Raw genomic sequence first — 20,712 nt, forward strand, 5'->3', positions numbered from 1 at the left:
GAATTCTAATTAGCTTTTGCAGCTTATTTTTCACATCAACAACTCTGGATATTTAGACTTAACAATTATTGGATTAATTCACATTTATTATACATAAGTTTAAAAATATATGATGGTTTTATTTATCTCATTGCGGTGAATAATATTACTTTCCCCCCTACTTTTATCTTTGATTTAATAAAACATAAAAAAAAAATCCATTTGGCATATTCTTCAAATCAAGGAAATGGCTTAGTATACGTACCTATTCTTATATGCTCATTGATTACCCAAGGGTTTATTTTTTTATAATAAAAAATTTTAGAAATAAAAAGGTAGATGATTCATTAACTTATGATCATCTAGATTTATACACATGTAGATGAATTTGGGACTTTCTTAAGAATTTATATTAAAACCTGTAAAAATTTAGGAAATCACAGTAGGGAGACCAACATTATTTACAAAGGATCATTTATTAAACACTTTTTTTTTTTTACAAAATACAAAGATTGTCGTTCTGCATGATACATCATATATGAAAAAATAACGTGTTTTTACTGAATTTTATTTGAAGACATTTAAGATTTTATTGTCTACCAAATGAGGAATCAGTTTTGTTTTGCAACTTGTCTAACACCATCATCAATCAGGGGAAAACTTTTCCTTGATAATTAAATGATATTCATAATAGCTAACATTTTATAGAAATAAAATCAGACAATGTCTGTCATACAAAGCTTTTTCTGCAAGGTAACTGATTTGCCTATGATCCTAAATTTTTTTTCAAGCTATAAGATAGGAAGAATTGAGGAGCTAGGTAATTTTTATAATAATGTTATTAGCAGCAGTTGATAGAAAATGCAACATAAGATTTGTTTTGTCTGTGGTACAAGAATATGTCCTATCAGACTCTAACGTATTTTTCTCTACTTGAACACAAGTAAGCATGTGCTGATTGTTTCTGGGATGACAAAATGTATAAAAAGACAAGAAGCTGGTTCTGGTTGTCATCATAAGTGCCTATTTTTATCAGCTAATATGAATGCATTGCTAAACTTAGTGAAGACAGGAAAATGGCTTAAGAGTAATATATACAGAGTTAAAATACATTTTTTTAATCCACTTAAAAGTGATTTCAGGCACTGTGGTTGTTCAGGATATAATGTTTCACGGTTTATTCTTGATAGCAATTTAATCATCAGTGCAAGCAAAAGCAAATACCTGCCCACTGTCATACACATCACCTTGTACATGTGGAATGTTCAAAGCAAGTTCATCTTCTGCATCTTCATTCTGGACGCATCTTGAATAAAAAATATCTCATAGTTTGCTCTTGATAGCAATTTAATTTTCAGTGCAAGCAAAAGCAAACACATACCTGTTCACTGTCATAGACATGACCAACCCATCTGGAATATTCAAAGTCAGTTAGTTCACCTTCACCATCTTCACTGTGGAAGTATCTTTAAAAAGTGGCACTTAGTGTAAAACCTTCTATAAATCATGAAAAACAGACTAGAGATGCCTGAATTGAATAATATTAAAAATCACTCTCATAGTCATCTCTGTGTAAACGATGTTTGAGTAAGGCTTGCCATCGCAACATTCCTTTCCTGAGAATGGAGCTGATCCTCTCTGTGTATATCATAAGTGTGCATGCTCTGAGCTGTGGTCACTGTCATGGCTGTCTTCATTTGCTAGAGAGTCCCCTGTTTGCTGGAGGGTGGCTGCACCAATTCCCGAAAGCTCTGAAGGGAGAAGTGTTCCTTTTTTCACATTCACCAGTTCCTTTTCTCGAGCTGCAGCTCCTTGCTGTCCTCCTTTTACTCTCTTCCACTTCATTCTCCTGTTCTGGAACCAGACTTTCACCTTTAACAAAGAAAAAGAACAAATGAGCAAAAAAAAAAAAAGAGAGAGAGAGAGAAAAGAAAATTAAATGGACATTGCTTTCCAACATTTTTGTTGTCAACAAAAAATAGCTCCTCACAGGCTTACACAAAGACTATCAAGGAGTGACTATGACAGTGAACCAATGTTGAATTTAATCAAGTCCCATGTTCATGATAATAATTTTTAAACTTTAAGAAGGTACATACAAAGTACATTTCAATTTTATGGCGCACAATGTAAAAATTAGATGAGAAAGAATTCTCTCATTTTAGGTTGTTCAAAGGTATTTGGCTTTATAAAGAGTTTTTATGAATTAGAGCTAACATTTCTTAAAATTTATATTTCAGTTATATTTAACATATAATATTATATTAGTTTCAGGTGTACAATATAGTGATTAGACATTCACAAACCTTACAGAGCTATCACCTTGATAATTCTAGTACCCGTCTGGCACCATATATGGTTATAACAATTTAATAATGATCTTGGTCAAACTTTTCTTTCCCAAGTTCTTTGCCTTGACATCTAGCTGTCAGTTCCTGAACCAACTTAAAACAAGTTCAGGGAGCTACTGATGAAAGTGTATCTGAAAGTTTGTTCTGTGCCACTGTAGTCCACGGCTGCACTCGTAAAACTTTGAGCATTCTACCTCAGAATGAGTCCATCTTCTTTTGAACCATTCTTTTTTCTGCCTTTTGTTTTACTTTTGTTTTATTTTGCAAATATGTGATTCCAAGGTAGCATTTGTTAAATGCTAACATTGAGATTATAAGTTCTTGCATTTGTGTTTGATAAATATATTATAGAACTTCTCTGAGTATATATTCAGGAGTGGCATCAATGAGTCACAGGGTGCATAAATGTTCAACTTAACATGAAATACATAAAAATTATTTTCCAAAGTTGCATCAGTTTAAGCCCCCATAGTCCAGTGTGTAAGAATTCTTATTGATCCACATCTTTGCCAACATCTGAAGTTATCAGTCAATTTTCTTCCAAATGACTATAAATGTTATTTAACCATGCTCTTATTTTGCATTCTTAATTACTAATGAAGTAAAGCATCTTTAAAATATTTATGGCCCATGTGTATTTCCTCTCTTTTGAAATGCCTTTACATATTTTGCTTGCATTGAATTATTTTTAATTTTATTGTATTCTTTATAGACTTTTAAAGTATGTTCTGGTTCATATATACAATGGAATATTACTCACCCATAAAAAAAGAAATCCTACTATTTGCAATGATATGTATAGACTTAGAGGTTATTATGCTGAGTGAAATAAGTCAGACATAAAGATAAATACCATATAATTTTACTTACATGTGAACTCTAAGAAACAAAAAGAACAAATTAATCAAAAACAGACTCACAAATATAGAGGACAATCTGGTGACAGCCATGGGGGAGGGTGATGGGAGTGCTGAGAGAAAGCAGTGAAGGGTTAAAGAAGTACAAATTAGTAGTTGATAGAGGGTCACAGGAATGGGGAGCATGGCATATGGAATGCAGATAGCAGTAAGGTAATGGCTATGTGTAGAGTCAGAGAGAAGACAGAGTAATCAAAGGGATTGTTTCATAAACTATATAAATGTCTAACCAATGTACTGTATACTTGAAACTAATAATAAAATTTTAACAAAATGTTCTGAGTGCTAATATGGCTGCTACTATATACTCTCAAAATATTGTTTCTTCTTCTGTCCCTTAGAGTCTTTTGATGATCAAAAAATCTAAAATTTAATACATTTAAATTTATTAATTGTTTCTGTTATACCTATTACTTTTATGTCTTTATGAAGAAACTTTTCTGCTGAGGCCATTAAGATATTATTCTATGTTGTCTTCTAAGAATTTTAATGTTTGTATTTTGAATTGAAGTACTGATTTGAGTATACATTACAAATAAAAAAAAACTAAAATTACTTTTTCCATATTATAACACATTGTTCCAGGACTATTTATTAAATAGTCCACCTTTTTCTCAGTGATCAGTGTTTCAACTCTGTCATAAATCAAGTTTCCACATATGTACAACTTTAGTGATGCACTCAATTTTCCTATCCCTGTGACGAAACCACAGTCTTAATTATTTTAATTTCATAATAAGTCTTTATATCTGGTACAGATAATTCTGTTTTATTCTACTCCAGAAATATTTTGAATATTTTCCATCTATGTTGTAGAAGCAATTTCAATTTTCATAAATGTACAGTGCTAAAAAGAAAGTAAAATAAATGTAAATTTCCAAAGATATATTTATTTTAGTGTTCTTCAAGTCACAATACTCCAACAAAACTAGTACAGTTTTCTCAGATGTTTGCACCAAAAAAAAAAAGTAAATGTTTCTCGACTCCAAATTTTCAGTGATCTATTACATTCTAATTAAAACCTTATATCATACGATACCCATACACATATTAATCCATCTGGCAATAAAAGACTAAGAAAATGTAGAAAAAAGGACTAATTATAACTCATAAAATATAGTTAAACAAGACTGATTAAAAACTAGCTGATGGATGTCTATGTACTATTACTTAATAAGAAAACATACCTACTTAGAGTTAAGAAACCATAATAATAGGTGCCATTTATCCATTATTTCTAACACTAACGATTTGTTCAGATATTTTTAACATTATTCCTACTTTACAGATGAGGAAGTTGAGACTCAAAGGTTAAGTGACTTACCTAAGATAACACAGATGGGAAAATATGGTGTTAAAATTTAATCCTGGGGGTTCGTTTGGCTCTAGATTCTGCTTTTATTTTTATTTTATTTTATTTTTTTGTTCCTGTATATTTCAAACTCCTACATTTTAAGCATTCAGATGAGATCAGGTGCGTTAAGCGTGGTATGGCCATAGACAAGCATTCAGATCAGAAAAGTAAAGCATATGAAGTATGTGAACTCCAACCATATGATTACTATCATTCAGGTAATTCTCCCACTCGATATAATTAGGTTTGTAAATATGACACTATTTCCCTGTACTATAATTTACGTAATTATGCTACTCAATTTAATTACCTTTGCAAGCTTAACGTTGCATGTTGTATTAGATCTTTTCCACATGAGTTGGGTTCTACTCCTGGCTTCACTTCTGACTTTCTGTGTGAATTCAAGAAAATTATACTTCTCTCTGACTCAATTTTCATATTTGTAATATTGGCATAATGAGCCTTTCAAGATTCTCCATAGGGACACTTTCTCCATGGACAATTCCAGATGGAAGAAATACATCATCATCATTGTCACCAAGAGCTGAAACATCCAGTCAAAACGATGTTGGCAGAAAATGAGAAAAATAGATTTCTTAAAATCTATACTTATTTCCTTTTCTGGGAGAAGGAGATACAGTAATTCTATAATATCGATATAAAAACCTTTCTGTGCAATTCTAAGTGAAAAAAATATAAGAATATGGTTTTAATTTTAGAAATAGTAAGGCTATTTTGTGTTGTTTTCTATGTTACCATGTGAAATTTTGCCACTTTAATTTTTTAAAACAGACTGATAAAAGACTTCATAGTTTTCAGTAGTAGCTATATATACACATGCATATATGAATAAATGCATACTAAATATATATGTATACATATGTAGGTGAAAGCTTTTGATAATTATATAGTAATTCTAACACCTTTATATACTATTTTCTTTAGGGGTTAGGTTACATATTTATAGTGGAACTCTATGAATTAGTAATGGAAAGAAAAAAGCAACAAATCCATGATGGGTACTTCTTATGAAAATAAGAATAAAAACTTCAAAAGTCAATATATTCAAATTATATTATAAAATATTGGGGTAGATTGAAATAAAGAGAGGAAGATTTTTGGGAAAAGGATGTTTTTCTACTAACATCACATTATTAAAAAAAATAAATCCAGAAAAGCAATCACAGATTATGTCAATGTTGCTATTATAATAACAATACAGTTTTATAAATAAAGTCACTTTAATTTAGTATCGCTTTATAATTCAGCTTAATTGGTTAGATTGAAAATATAGCTTTTGCTTTGTTTTATTTTTAAGGTAGCTAAAGCTTAGTCATTTAAATGCCTGACACGTCATTAAAAAAATAAATATGCTATTTATTTGTATTAAAATTTATAAGTGTTTTTCATATAATAATCTGCATTTAAGTAGAACAAAACTAATCTCACATGTCCTTGGTGACTTGAAATATCTATGAAGTCATACATTCATATACTTAATATCTAGTAATAAGTACTGTGATAGATCAAAGATGGGAGGGATTGGAGTAAGAAACGTACAAATAAGTAAGACAAAGTCCTGACTCTCAAGGTATTCACAGAGATGTAAGTAACAGTATACTGGCTGAATTTGAAACCTCTGACATAAGGATTAGCTTCCTATTTTAAAAAATATCCTTAAGCTGTTTACTGGTCTAGTTGGAGTTGTTGCCACCCCTCTTTTGAGACATACCCCCAATGGTTCATGAGATGGCATAAAACTCTACCCCTGTGCTCAATGTCCCATACTGCTATGCTGCCATACAGTTATTACAAAAAATTATTTCTTTCCTCTGAGAATCTCATGCTCTTACTGTTTCTGGCATCTAGTGTGCCTTCTGAATTTTTTGTCCTAGTAACCTAGGGTAACACCAAGGTTCTAGAAAATCTAATCATCAAATATTTTGTATACAATTAAAAATATTTGTCCACCTTAGAGCATGATACATAAATTTTGTGAACTGTTATTATTTTATTGAGGCTTAAAGCCAATTTTATCTTCTAGTCTGCAATTTCTTTGAAAAGTGCTGAATAAATGAGGTTTTTTTTAAATATTTTATTTTTTTCAAGCTTGAATCTAAGGCAAGAGTCTGTATAGGTGTTGTGCTACACAGTACAATTAACAACTCAGATAAAAATAAACTATTCCAAAAATCTGAGTAATGAAAAATACTATTATTTATGAAATCAAAGAACTATGAACCAAAACCTACAGGCTCTTAATATCTCTGCATGCAGATAATATTTTTTTTCAAAAAAATCTTCTTGTTAAAAAGTTAAAAAAGTAAATAATAGCTAGCTATATTAGTAGTGAATATTTAAATGTTCAGTTATAGACCTTTTTAGAACATCTGCTTATTATAAAGAAGTCTTGCTTTTTATCCCTTTACTGACAAAATATTTAGTATTTACATTGCCTTGCTGATCAAACTCCTCTTTAAATAAATAGAAAAAAACATTTATTCACATATTGACTCTATATACTGAAGAAAGCAATCGTGAATTTTGCTGTGATTAACTCATTTGAATGATGTATTTCAGAATTTAGAAAGCATATTTTTTGTCTTTAATAAAAATAGTGTAAATGAGAATCATTGCTGCCATTTGCTAAACATTCATTTTGTCTCTGTATTTAATTTATTTAATCATTTACATTACAACCTTCTATGTATAAGTTCACAATACTTGTCCTTTTAGGGCTCACAATATATCACAGAACACAAATGAAATATGTATCCCTACTGTCATATAATTTCCTAAGATGACCAGAGGTAAATTGATTGATCAAAAGTTAAATCTATATAATTCCGTAACCTATATTTACATATAATAAATGCCTGTCTTTTGAAGAAATAATAACGCTAAACATCTGCATGAAAATTGAATATTTCAGTGACATATCTAGATGTCTCTAAATATCTAGAATGTGTAAATTTAATATTCTGACTGTTTCCATTTGTATTTGAGAACTCGAAATACTATAGACACTCGCAGATATTTATTCACATCTTTACTATATGAAAACATGCAAAGAGTAATTGTATAAATACCATTTTCAGGTTTAATCACATCTCCTGTGATTAAATTTGGTCATGGCAACTGATCTGGTAAGGTGAATAGGTCCTAGAAAGACTTACCCAAGTAATACCGTGTCAAAATCAGTAGCTGAATTAAAGAATTAGAATCAAGAATGCTCTATAAAGTGGCGATATAAAAGGGGAAAGAAACTTCTTTACTCTTCCTGCCTGAATAGATAGCCTTGCATCTGATTAAGAGAAGGAATCTTTAGCTATCTTCAAGAAGCCAGTGGGAGGGAGCTACTAATGGATTCTGCTGTTTCTACAGCAATGTAACATGCAGTTGGGAAGTGGTTGTGCGTGTGTGTGTGTGTGTTGGAGGGAGAACAAGGTTAGGACATATTTCATGACTAAAGATTGGATAATTTTTAGTATTTTTTATTATAAAAAATAAATATAAGTAACTTAAGTGTCCAAACTGGTAGTACGTATTATCAAAGCAATATTAAAATTACTATATAAATCTAGTCATTAAAAATTGCTGTCAATCTCTGTGTGTTGATAATTAAAGACAACCATAATACATAGATTGGATGAAAATGGTAGATTATGACAATTTTTTTTCAAATCAAATTTATTGGGTGACATTGGTTAATAAAATTATACAGGTTTCAAGTGTACATTTCAATAATATATCATCTGTGTATTGCATTGTGTTCACCACCCAAAGTCAAATCTTCCATCACCATATATTTGACCCCCTTTACCTTTATCAATCCCTGCCCCTTTTCCTTTAGTAACCACTAAACCGTTGTCTGCATCTATGAGTTTTTGTTTGTTTGTCTTGTTCACTTGTTACTTTCAGTTTCATATCCCGCATGAGTGAAATCATATGGTTCTCCACGTTTTCTGTCTGACTTATTTTGCTTAGCATAATAAACTCAGGATCCAACCATATTGTCACAAATGGCAGTATTTTCTTTGCTTACGGCTGAGTTTTTAATTTATGCACCACATCTTCTTTAACCAATCATCTATCAAAGGACACATTGGTTTTTTCCATGTCCTGGCCACCGTGAATAATGCTGCAATGAACATTGCGTTGCATATATCTTCATGGATAAATGTTTTCAAGTTTTTTTGGGTAGATACCCAGAAGAGATATTGATGGGTCACATAATATAAAGATGGAATTTCTGTTTGGAGGACTGCCTCTCACCTTTATCTTCTATTTTAGCACAGTGTTTATTACCAGGGAATCATACCCCTACCTCTGTAATTTTCACTTTTGAAGACTGTTCTTTTCTATTTAGAAAGCTCACTATTGTACTCATAAAACATTTACTATTTTACATGATTTTAAGCAAATTGAATACAAATTAGCTATTGGCGGTTATGGAAAATTAACATATTGAACAAGAAATAACTACTTTCTGAGGTAAGAAATGATATTCTCCATAACAAATTATAATGGTATGGGTATTATTACAAGCTAATTATACGTATCACATTCTACTTTCCAATAATGCACCCAAAGTAACCGTTCACATGAAGAACAAAGTTCTTAGGAGACTGATTCTTTTTTAATTTGACTTTTTAGAAATCACACCATAGTAGGAAATACCAACAGTCATACCTCTTTCTGTTATATCTGATGAAATTCAATTCAAACGACCTATTTTATTAATATTCATTTACAGTAAAAATTCACTTTTCCTAATCCTAATTTTTACACAATATAAAAAAATAGATATACTTTTTAGTTGTTTTAAGTGAAATATTATTTACCTAAGTATTACATGAATAAATAAGTTCAGCAAATCTGAATGGAAATATCAGAACTAAATGAGGCACTTTTCTCTTTTACTGTCAAAAAAAAAAATTCTGAATAACAATTCTTGAATACATGGTATTTGTATATCCTGAGCATTTATTTGTCCTTATTCAAAGTACTGAGATCAACTAGAATGAAAGCTTTTGTTTTCAATATCTTGCATAATCTTTGGGATAATTTTAATAATAGTAACATATCATGTTCAGTATATACCATTTGAATGACCTCGAATAAACTTTACTCTAGCAATTGCTTAATTAATGGAAAACTATCAAATATAAATATTTGGTTAAAACATAGGAACTCACGATTCTTATAAAAATGGTAGAATATTGGCAACCTTTTATGATTCAACTTAATTGATATTCTAGACGACTTTAAGTTCAATATGAGAATATACATGAGCCTTCAATACACATTCATTAAATTTAGGGACTATCTCCTAGATCCAAGATTATATTATAAGAACTTATAATAATAATTATTACTATCATATGACTGACTATACAGTGACCACAAAAATAGGCAATAATTTCAATAACTGGAAGAAGTTCAAAATAACAAAAAACTATTCAGTGTAAAAAATTAGAAGAGATAAAAATATTAGAAGTTAAACATACTTCCTAAATTGAATATATCTCTGAGGTTTTCATGAGGAGTCATGAAAATAGGAATACTAATTATTATAAAGTTTTTTATAGCCAAATTCTCTAGAAATTATTTTCTTGAAACTGGGTTTATTATTTTATAGCTGTCATAGAACATATGCATATACTGTTCTATATACCTATTTAGGTAATAGAACATCTCTTTATAATTGAAGATGTCAACACAAAATGTGTCGGTTTATCAAAATTTCCAGAATCTTTTAGATTTTTTTAAAATGACATGAATAAAAAAATTTAATGTATATAAGAATAGTGTGGAAAAGGAGTAATCTTCCATAGCATATTTTTTAACATTACACTTTAAACGATGATCCTGTGATCCAATGCATGATATGTTTCAAAATATTATTGTTGATTAAATATAAATTAATATATTTGTGTCCGTTTGAGGAGATAAGGAAAAAATTGTGGCAAATTCAGAGATTAATGGGAAGAATTAACCTTACTCTTTCATTTTATCAGTTTGATTAATGCTTACAGCAAGAATCTTTAGAGCAAATTTCAATAAAGTTACTAAAAAAGAATTATTTTATATGTGTATGTATTTACATACATATACACAAATATAAATGTATAAGTGTATGTGTCTATATGTATAGCTAGAGATATATCTGTATATCTCTATCTATCTATTCATCTAATTAATTACATTAAAATACAGATTATATATTCTCATGGCTGTTTCATAAGAGTAGGGCCATATTTTTCTGAGATTTTTTTTCTATATTATTTCAAAGTTGGATAGTTACATTTGTAAATGATTAGAGATAAACTACTTATTTCCCAGTCTTCTATTCATACAACTAATATTTCTGAAAGTTAACTTATGGGAGGATTGATTTGTTGATCTGCTCTTTATAGATCTTGCTTTATTATACAGAAATAAAAAGACCTTAAATTACTTTTCCTACAACATAGCCTTTGTTTTGTGGAACCTAAGGCAGTGCTGAATCTGGATTTTAGAGCTCAACACACATTGTCAATATGCATTTCATTTCTTTTTAAAAAACAGCATTACTCAGGAAATATCTCTTTTCATTTCAAACTAAGATTCAGTCCCATATTCCACTAACAAATCCTTCACCCTGTGCTATCCCCGTTTGCCAGCTGGAGTCAAATCATGTTCAATCTTTCAAAATAGCAGGCACACCAGGATTTAAGCAAAATAAATATCTTACTGTTACTTTAAGTGACTCTTAGATACTACTCTAAAGAAATGAAAAAATATTCTAAAATCATTGGCTACACAGACTTGGATTACCTTAAATAGACAATATGTCTAGTCATAAAGATATAATTTAATAGCTAAATAACTAAAAGTATCCATATAAATTTGTAGAAATAAGCTTTCAAAAGGAGAGGAATTGTGTAAAATGTTGAGCAAAAGACAAAACCACTGTTTATTTGGAACACACAAAACATTCTTGTTCATAGTCATCCAAAAAATGGATTCCTATTTTGAAAATACTTGGCATTGAGCCATTTAATGATTTATGAGTGACAAATAAAACATAGTCCCTTTCATTTTCACTAGTGGAATATGATCCGACGAGGTGTGATTTTCCATTTATCTTTGCAGAGGTATCATGAATTCGGTCTATCTATTCTGGCAATCCCAGTTTACAAATCTGCAACATTGCACCTTCGATTAGCTCTGTAAAATGATTTTGTGAAATAAAAGGATCTCCTTTCTTGCTATATGTGTCAGCCTTAACTCTATAAAAATGTCAATTTTGTCACTCTTTGTATCATTTCATTCAGGTAACTTCTCTCTTCTTCACACTGAGATATTAAAAATTTGGCAGGAGCTTTATCAAAGTACATCTGGACAAACAAAAAAAGCCAGAATAAGCTTGTCAAACTTAAAAATACCTTGGGACAAGACTGATTGGTTCTTCAACATATTCCAAGTAGCTCTGCCAAGTGGAATTAGCTGTTGATTGAGAAGGGTATATGAGAATATGTGTAAACCAGAAGCCGAAAATTAGAAGCCAGAAGATTACTGGCGTGATAACTGTTCTGCTATTATATAATTTTAAATATTTGAAGCTCAATTTTGTTTTAGTGTTTCCATTTTTATTTAACGTAAAATAATTTTCTTTAATTGCTAGGTGATAACATGGAATTACTCTGCAGAATGAGGCTCTTTTTCCTTTTTTTTTTTTTCTACTTCTTTGGCCAGATAGAGTTCGAAGGGAATTACAGACTTCCCTGACCTGCATTACGGAAGACACAAGAATCTGTGTCTTTGTGAGATTTCAGAACTACTCTTCAGGTAGGGATTTGAAAATTTGAGTCTTGAATGATATTCAACAATTTAACATAACTTACTTTTTTTCTAAAAGAAAATATAATCATTATTGTGAATCTTTATAATCACATGTATGTAGCCCATCATAAAATGTGAGGCAGGTATATTGACTAGTAATATAAGCAAGGTAAAGATATTTATAAATAACATTTCAGTTACATATATGCATATTTTATAGACAGGTAAAATTTCTAGATAAAAGATGTCTAAAGATTATTTCTAATTAAAAAGCACATTTGATTTAGGAGAAAGTTATTTCTATAAAAATTCTGCTATTGATTTAAATTATTTAATATTTATAGTTTTCTGCATTTATATTATATACATATAAATTCTATGTGTTTGAATCTTGAAAGGTTTTTTAAAAAATCAAAAACTAGTATTTTAGGAAACTAAAAATTCTATTAAAGTTATGAAAAATATTGCACAATTTCAAATAAGTTATATTCTTTGGAATACACATTTAAGTCACTTTACTAAATCATGTTATTTTAATGTATGGAAAACATAAAACTTGGAGAATGAAAATGAAAAAAATACATATATATAATTAGAATATTTTACATGTGGAAATCCAACAAAAAGGTGTTATTTAAGAATTTATAGGGTCAAGATATAGATTACATAGATAAATAAATAGCACTATTGCCAAATCAAAGTAATGGAATAATTGTATCATGATTAAAAGAAGATAAATAAAAAAGTTCAGTTTATAACTCTATGTTTATAACTTTAAAAGCCCAACCTTAAGAAAATAAACTGGAAATATCTCACTGGGATGAGAGCCCTGGTACCTTGTAGGAATATGTTTTTAGAACCATAAGGGGGACTAAAATTTAGCAAAACTGACAGCATGCGATATTTTTCTGATAATAAAATTCAGGCCAGAAAACATAAATAAAGCCTTTGGATTCTTACTTTAAGATACTTCATGTGTTCAGAAGTGTAGAAATAAAATGAACACTTGTCATAACCAGAAACATTCCCCCATACAAGCCTGTCATTCCTCTACTGTGACATTCAACACTCATCACAGTTGTTAATACTTGTTTCATCTTTGCCCCTTCCATAAGTTCTAGTAGGATGTCTAGCTTATTTTAACAAAATTTTATTTCTGGAATCTAGCTCAACAAATATTCATGTTAAAAGAGAATCAATTCTCTATGCATAGCAAAGATTTTCCCCCTCAGAATGATAGCTGTGCTTCATAGTTTATGCTAAAAAATTTTTCGCACCCATTATGACTTATGAACCTGAGTAGAAGAAAGACGAAGTAGTTTTAATTTACATTTTGCGCTTTGGGGAGATTGTTACTTGCCCAAGAATACATAATTCTAATTGGGAAATCTAGGATTTTTATTCAGAGTTTTCTCATAACAATTTAATTTTCTGCCTAACAAATAGAGGCCCTCTAAAGACTTAGTCTGTGTTTTTGGATTCCACATGCATGCATCTCCTTTTTATATCATCTTGCAAAACTCCAAAGAAAAAAATTTATAGGGTAAAAAAAAAAAATCTTCTGCATAATACAATTTTCAATTCTTTAAAAACCTCATTATCTCTCAAATTAGATTGTTTTTGTAATGGCCTCCAACAAAATTTGCCTTCCTTCCACGCCCTTAGGTGGCCCCCTCCTACATGGACACTAAACTTGGTCATATGACTCGTGTTAGACAATGGGACATTAGTAAATTAGTAAAAATTAGTAAAAAAAAAAAAAAATGGGACATTAGTAAATGGAAAATTAGTGATGCAACCAGAGGCTTTGAAAGCCCTTGAACATCGGAGTTTTTCCTCTAAATACTCCTGGGAGTATTTCTACCACCATTGAAGCATCCTAGGATGTTTATTTGATGAAACCACATGTAACAAAGACACACTGTCTCGGCTGAGGCTGCCTAGATCAACCAGTCTAGTCACCTCCCAGTTGACTACAGCTCCATGAGGGATCTAGGTAAGGCCAGCAGTAGAACAGTCCAATTGAACCCAAATCCCTGACCCACAAAATTGTGAGCAAATTAAATGTTGGTTATTGTTTGAAGTCACTAAGATTTTTAAGTGTGTTTTTTTTTTACACAGCAAAGTTGAACTGCTAGAAAATTGAAAAGGGCCATTTTAAAAAAGAAAATATTAAAATTGTGTATGTGTATATATATATATTTGTGTGTGTGTGTATAAATAAATTTTTGCATATAATTCTTTCCCAAGAATGGCAAGTCAGTTAAAAAGAAAGAAGAAATATCCAAAAGACCTTTAAAATTCCCAAACAAAATTTACAAAATTGCTACTAAAAAGAAATTTTTCTTAACCAAAAGTGAAACTTCTGCCCCATAGCTTGTGTCCAGAATAGCAAGCCCAGATCTTGACTTTTCTCTTGAGTAAGATCATAATATTGCATCCTATCATTTCTGTAGATTGGAAGTAAACTCTAGTTTTTTATTTCCTTTATGTATCATATAAAACATGGTTGCATTTCCTAGAATAAACTGTCTCTGCACAAAAAGTTTAATGTGCAATTCCCTGCTCCTTTCTTTTTTTTCTTGCTCCCTGCTAAAAAATATAATAATAATAAAACAAATGTCTGATGATGTAGATTTTGGATTCTGTTTTCCAGAACATCAAATGCTGTACACTTATAGAGATAATTTCGTATTGAAGTTCAAGAGAAGGAAAATATTGTGCTCTATAATTTAGTACTAGTCATAATATTTAATAAAAAATAAACTGCCAATAAATAAAACCACATAAAAGTCTTCCTTCATGTATTTCCACTACCCAGAAATATCCTGCTAAATGTTAGAATTTAACAGAAAGAAAGCAGATGATTTAAGAAACTGGATAAAATAACTTGCACTCTTAAGACAGTATTAATTTGTACACACCCTGTTGATATGTCTTTAGTTCCAATGGGATCCCTAGAGGAGGTGCATACAGTGAAAGAGGAAATGAGACTCTAGTCCTAACAGTGCCAATCATAACTGCACTGTCCATAAAGATGTTTGCATTTGCCTTTCAGGAATGTTTTTCTAAAGATTAGCAACAGTTAACCATCAGTAGGCTAGATTCTCCAAGTTTAAATCAGAATCCATTCAAGAGTGTACTGGGAACACTATTGGAGTAAATCACTTGCCATTCAAATAAAATTCAAGAACCTAAAAAACAGTATGTCTTATTAACTGAAGTCCACAGATCATTAATAATTTCAAATTGTTTTCTAAATGAATGGGTACCAAAATTTTGAATTTCTGAGACTAATACAATTTTGAAAATATTTTGGAAAATGGGGTAGAAATATTTACCAATGATCTACGTGCCCTTGCTCCCATCTTTTTCCAGCCCCCTTGAACTTAAGTGGCACAATTGACTATTTCCGGGCATTAGAGTGTAAATGGAAGTGACATGGGTCATTTCCAGGTGAAAACATTTAAAGGTCAATGCTCGAACCTCCAACTCTTTCTTACCTCCTGTGGTTACCAAGGACACCACATATTGAGATGCCAGAGAGTCAGACTGGATCCATGAGTGATTACTTGGAATGCTGGACTTGTAAAGTTAGTATAAACAATGAGCAAATAATGAACTTTTTCGGTTATGTCATTGAGGTTTGGGGATTAATGTGTTAGGGCAACATAACAGACTCTATTCTAAGCAATTGAGAAAACTAATATGGGGTTGCCAACTTTCAATTATGCCAAATAAGGAGGTTTCGAAATATAAGCAAATAAAATTCCTCACCACATGCCATTATTATACAAAAGAAATAATATTTTAAAACCAAAATATATAGAAAGGGTCAATCGTAGAATAAAGAATGATTCCTTAAACTGAATCAATGTAGTTTTCTTTAAAATATCACTATCTTATCCTTAATTTTATTTTGCTGAGCGAAACTTTATCATGAAGTAGAACACCTGTCTTCCAAATGGCGTTTAAGAACCACAGATCTAGATATTTCAAAGATCACGAGAGAAGATTGTTGACCCAAAGCAATTAAAAATATATCATGTCAACGTCTGACTTTACCTGTCTTTCAGTGAGATCCAGATTAACAGCTATCTCATATCGCCTCAGTCTGGTCAGATAATTATGATGGGCAAATTCTGCTTCAAGTTCTCTGATTTGCTCTTTGGTAAAAGCTGTCCTTTCCTTCCTGGGTTTGCTATTGACTTCTGACTTGTAATTTCCTTCCTGGGAATCTGAAAAAACAAGTAAGAGAATTAGATTTAGTTTGTTCGTTCAAACATATTCAATCATAGCACTCCAGAAACATTTATTGAGTAACTACTTTTTCAGGTATTGTGTTAGACATGGGGAAAATAGAGACCAAAGACAATAAGACAGACCTCACCTCAGTGGGGTAAGTTTATGTATTTCTTATTTTTTCAATATATCCTTAAGTAACTCACAGCCTAGTTGAGGGAGTATCTAGTTTTTTTCTTTTGAAATATGAACAAAAAATTTAACTTCTTTTAATTATTATTTTTATTTTTATTTTTATTATGGTGACATTGGTTAATGAAATCCAGTAAGTTTCAGGCATACCAAAAAACAAAGAAGTGATCTACTACATGATCCAGTGATCCCTCCACTGGGTATTTACCCTAAAGACTGGAAAACTTGTATCCAAAAAGATATTTGCACAGCCATGTTCATAGCAGCATTATTCACGGTGGCCAGGACATGGAAGCAACCAAAGTGTCCTACAATAGATGATTGACTAAAGAAGCTGTGGTACATATGTACAATGGAATATTACTCAGCCATAAGAAGAGATGAAATACTGCCACTCGCGACAATATGGATGGACCTTGAGAAAATTTAACTACTTTTAATATGCTATTATAATAATAAGATAAACCAAAGCCTCTCTGGAAAGTAATTTGAGATATAAAATTTAGTCTGGTAAGTTGCCTAACACATTTACTTGAGGTCTAATTATAATTGAACAGAATAATCTTAAAATATAGTAGTAACTCAGTATATGAATATTTAAGCAGTTAAATGTTTAGTAATTGGACCATAAAAGTCTGCTTAAGCTCAGACGAAGCATATGTAAGAGTATGTGTGTATTTATTGGTCTTTTAATTTCTATTTAAGTTTAGTCTCCTTTAGGGCAAATAGCAATGCTCTTCTTTAATTTTGTATAATACTTAGTTCAATGTGGAATCTATAATTTAATTGTGTTCATCTAACTCAAAATATAAGCTGAGTTTTAAATTTTTTTCATTACATATGAGATAAACATAAGATGTACAACACCTAACTTCAGCTATCTGAACACCAAATCATTTAATGTCATGTAGAAATAATAATAATTTAGAGCATATCATTCCATTTTTCTTCCTAAAGATTCAAAACATAATCAACATAGTCTTTCATTTATCCTTACAAAATCCCTGAGGTGTAGGTTAGAAGACATTCTTAACATGCTGAAGAACAAAATGTGTGTCTATAATGGAAAAAAAATTCCACATAAACAAAATAGTAGGTAATCATACCAGCTGTAGTAATTCATATTACATTTATTCTTAGCAAAATATCAACATAATCAAGATAAAATGGTACGTCTGTGCCTGAAAATTATTTCTGTGCTCTCATTATTTTTAAGCATGTACATACGAATAGCGATGTCTTTATCAGCTGGCATACAATGAAATCTATGAGACCAAATGAGAGAAGTGATATAGGAAAAATGATAGTTAATCAAAGGTTACGAGAAATATTTTAATTTTTTTAATTGACAAATATAATAATGGTGGGGTTTTATAAAAGATCTTTTTAGGCGATATTTGTTCCTTCATCCAATGATGCTTATGTATGCTAAATACCTCCAAAAAACATTTTTTTTAGTGATTTTGTTCCTTTCTGTCTGGCTGGGGGAAGTCTAACTAAAGTTAAGAGAGCCCTGCATAATGAATATTCTCTAGACAAGGCGCTCTAATATAGAGTTTGTTTTAACTCGCCAGAATCTAAGCTGGCCAGATGTAAAATTTTCTAGGTCTGGTAGCAGCAGCAATAGGTTTGCATCAAAATTTTGGCACACTGGCCATTACTTTTCCTCTGAGGGATCGCAGAGTATGTTTTACTGACGAGTGCACTGGCACTGCTGGAAATTCTTCAGAATTCACTGACTACATTTCTGAGCTTGTCACTTATCCCTGTGTTGACTGGCTATCCACCTTGGCTGGGCCGGCAAGGTTTTATCCAGTGCAAAAAGTGGTTTGTGAGATGTCACGAACAGGCTGACTGTACTTTATAGTAAACCACTGGGACCAGATGAGTTACATAATAAATGATGTGTGAGCTCTTACATAGGCCGTGTTTACTTACGAAATTACAAATGCCAACTTACCTGGCTCTAAGTAGGACCTGCCGTCCAACACCCACTTTTTTTAACTGCAGATTTGCCATCCTCCACGTCTTTGGAGAATTTAGCTATACTGGTATTGTCTGAACAAAATTTCCCAATGATTGATTTTTTTTAACTTTTCCACTGGCTCTTCTGGCAGACTGCAAAGTCAGTCACAGCCTAGACTATTCAGATAAGTCTCTCTCACAAGGATACATGTTCTCGCGTGAATTAAAAGTATTTTTTGCCAACTTGGAGCCATATTCAGTCTGAAATCTGTGGCTGATTATTCTCTGTGTGGGGACGATCTCTTTTCCCTTCAGTAAAGCAACTCTGAAAACCGACAGCAAAGCCAGAGCATTTTTTCTCATGAGCAACTCAATCTGAATGATTCATGGTTAACACATTCCCTTATATAAGCATGAATGAACAAATTCACATTGAGAAAAGCCTGTTAACTTGTATTTATTTTTGAAACCAATTTCCTTTAACTTTTTTGATATTCAAAAGTACTTCGAAAATACCACACACGCACACATATACAAACACACGTGCACACACACAAACAAACACAAAAACACACAAAACTTGAGCCAATGCTTAGAAGAATGGTCTCATGTAGTGGATCTATACACATGCGCATTTTAACTAGAAATATACAATGGGAGATTTACACATCAAGTGACTGGATTTAATCAAAAGTCTGGCCATAATTAAACATTTAAATCCAATAGCAACTTACTAAATGCCTAAATTCCAAACCAGAGTAGCTCATGACCTGAAATCCAGTGACTAAAATGATATACACTGTGCACATTTACATTTATGATAATCACAAATGAAATAAGTCTATAGTAATTAACATGACAAAGAGTGGGGGCGTGCTTCATTACTCAAGGTCAATTTACTTGAGGTAATTCTGTGGGCACTTTTATCTTTGTAATTGTGATTCTGTTCATTTCTGGACTTATATTTCTTATAATATTGAATTAAAAATTTTTTTGACTTTTTCTCCCTATACTTTCAAAACCCACAATTTGCTGACACTGAGGCCTTTACTACTATCACCTGACTGGCTTTTCTTTGGTAGAAAATGGGTGGAAGCCTTGGACCAGGCTTTTGGCAAATTGCACATCAGCTTCCATCTGTTTCCCAGCTGTTTCAACTGAGGCCAAACTCCCTCTGTTTTCTTCAACCTCCCATATCCTATGCCAAATGGTAGGTGTTGAGGGGGAAATCTGGAAACTGCCTTCCTTTCTTCCCTACAACCACAAACAAAATGTCGCCATCTGTACAGTATATCGCACTGTAAACTATTACAATTGTTGATTCTCCTCTCAGACACTTTAATGCACGTGTGGGGGCTCTCTCACACTCCCTTGCTGCTTGGAGGAAACATTGGCTTATGTGTTCAGGTAGAGTTGGCGGTCCCAGTTCCCTAACCTTTTGCTCCCTGGGACTATGCTAATGGAAGAAGTCTGCAATACTTCCGTGGAGGATAAAAATTGCCCTCCAAGGATCAGTTCTGTCTAGCATTTAGAACTTCTCCACATGTGACTTTTTATTTCCCCTAGTACAAGAGGATGCCAAAAGATAATAATGTTTTATTGAAGACAAGTAATGTAAGGGCTAGGTCTGTTCACTAGTGGCACAGAATGCTTTTTAGCAAAAGAGAAATATTAAAGTATGATTGAGTATATTTTTAGCTACCTTGGGTAAACTTATTAATTTGTTTAAATGAAGAATATAATTTACCTATGTCTGTAAAATATCAAAATATAAAGGAATGTCTCTATAGCTTAGACTAAAATGAATACTTATTTCATTTTCCAAAGAAAGAATGAATACTAAGCCACAGTCTCTTTTAGTCTTTTGCAAATTTGTGTACCAATG

General features: G+C 31.5%; 1 protein-coding gene across 1 annotated transcript in view; it reads right to left on the reverse strand.

Annotated features, from left to right (window-relative positions):
• Positions 1-436: 436 nt before the first annotated feature.
• Positions 437-20,712, reverse strand: part of MEOX2 (mesenchyme homeobox 2) — a 60,431-nt gene continuing 40,155 nt past the window's right edge. The window contains exons 2-3 of the mRNA XM_039862437.1: positions 16,494-16,666; positions 437-1,851 (exon numbers count right to left, since the gene is read on the reverse strand). Coding sequence (XP_039718371.1) covers positions 1,627-1,851; positions 16,494-16,666 — 398 coding nt within the window. The 3' untranslated portion in view covers positions 437-1,626. The remainder of the gene's footprint in view (positions 1,852-16,493; positions 16,667-20,712) is intronic.

Source organism: Pteropus medius, unplaced genomic scaffold, assembly GCF_902729225.1.
Source record: "Pteropus medius unplaced genomic scaffold, Ma_sr-lr_union100, whole genome shotgun sequence".
In the NCBI taxonomy this organism is placed as follows: Eukaryota; Metazoa; Chordata; class Mammalia; order Chiroptera; family Pteropodidae; genus Pteropus; species Pteropus medius.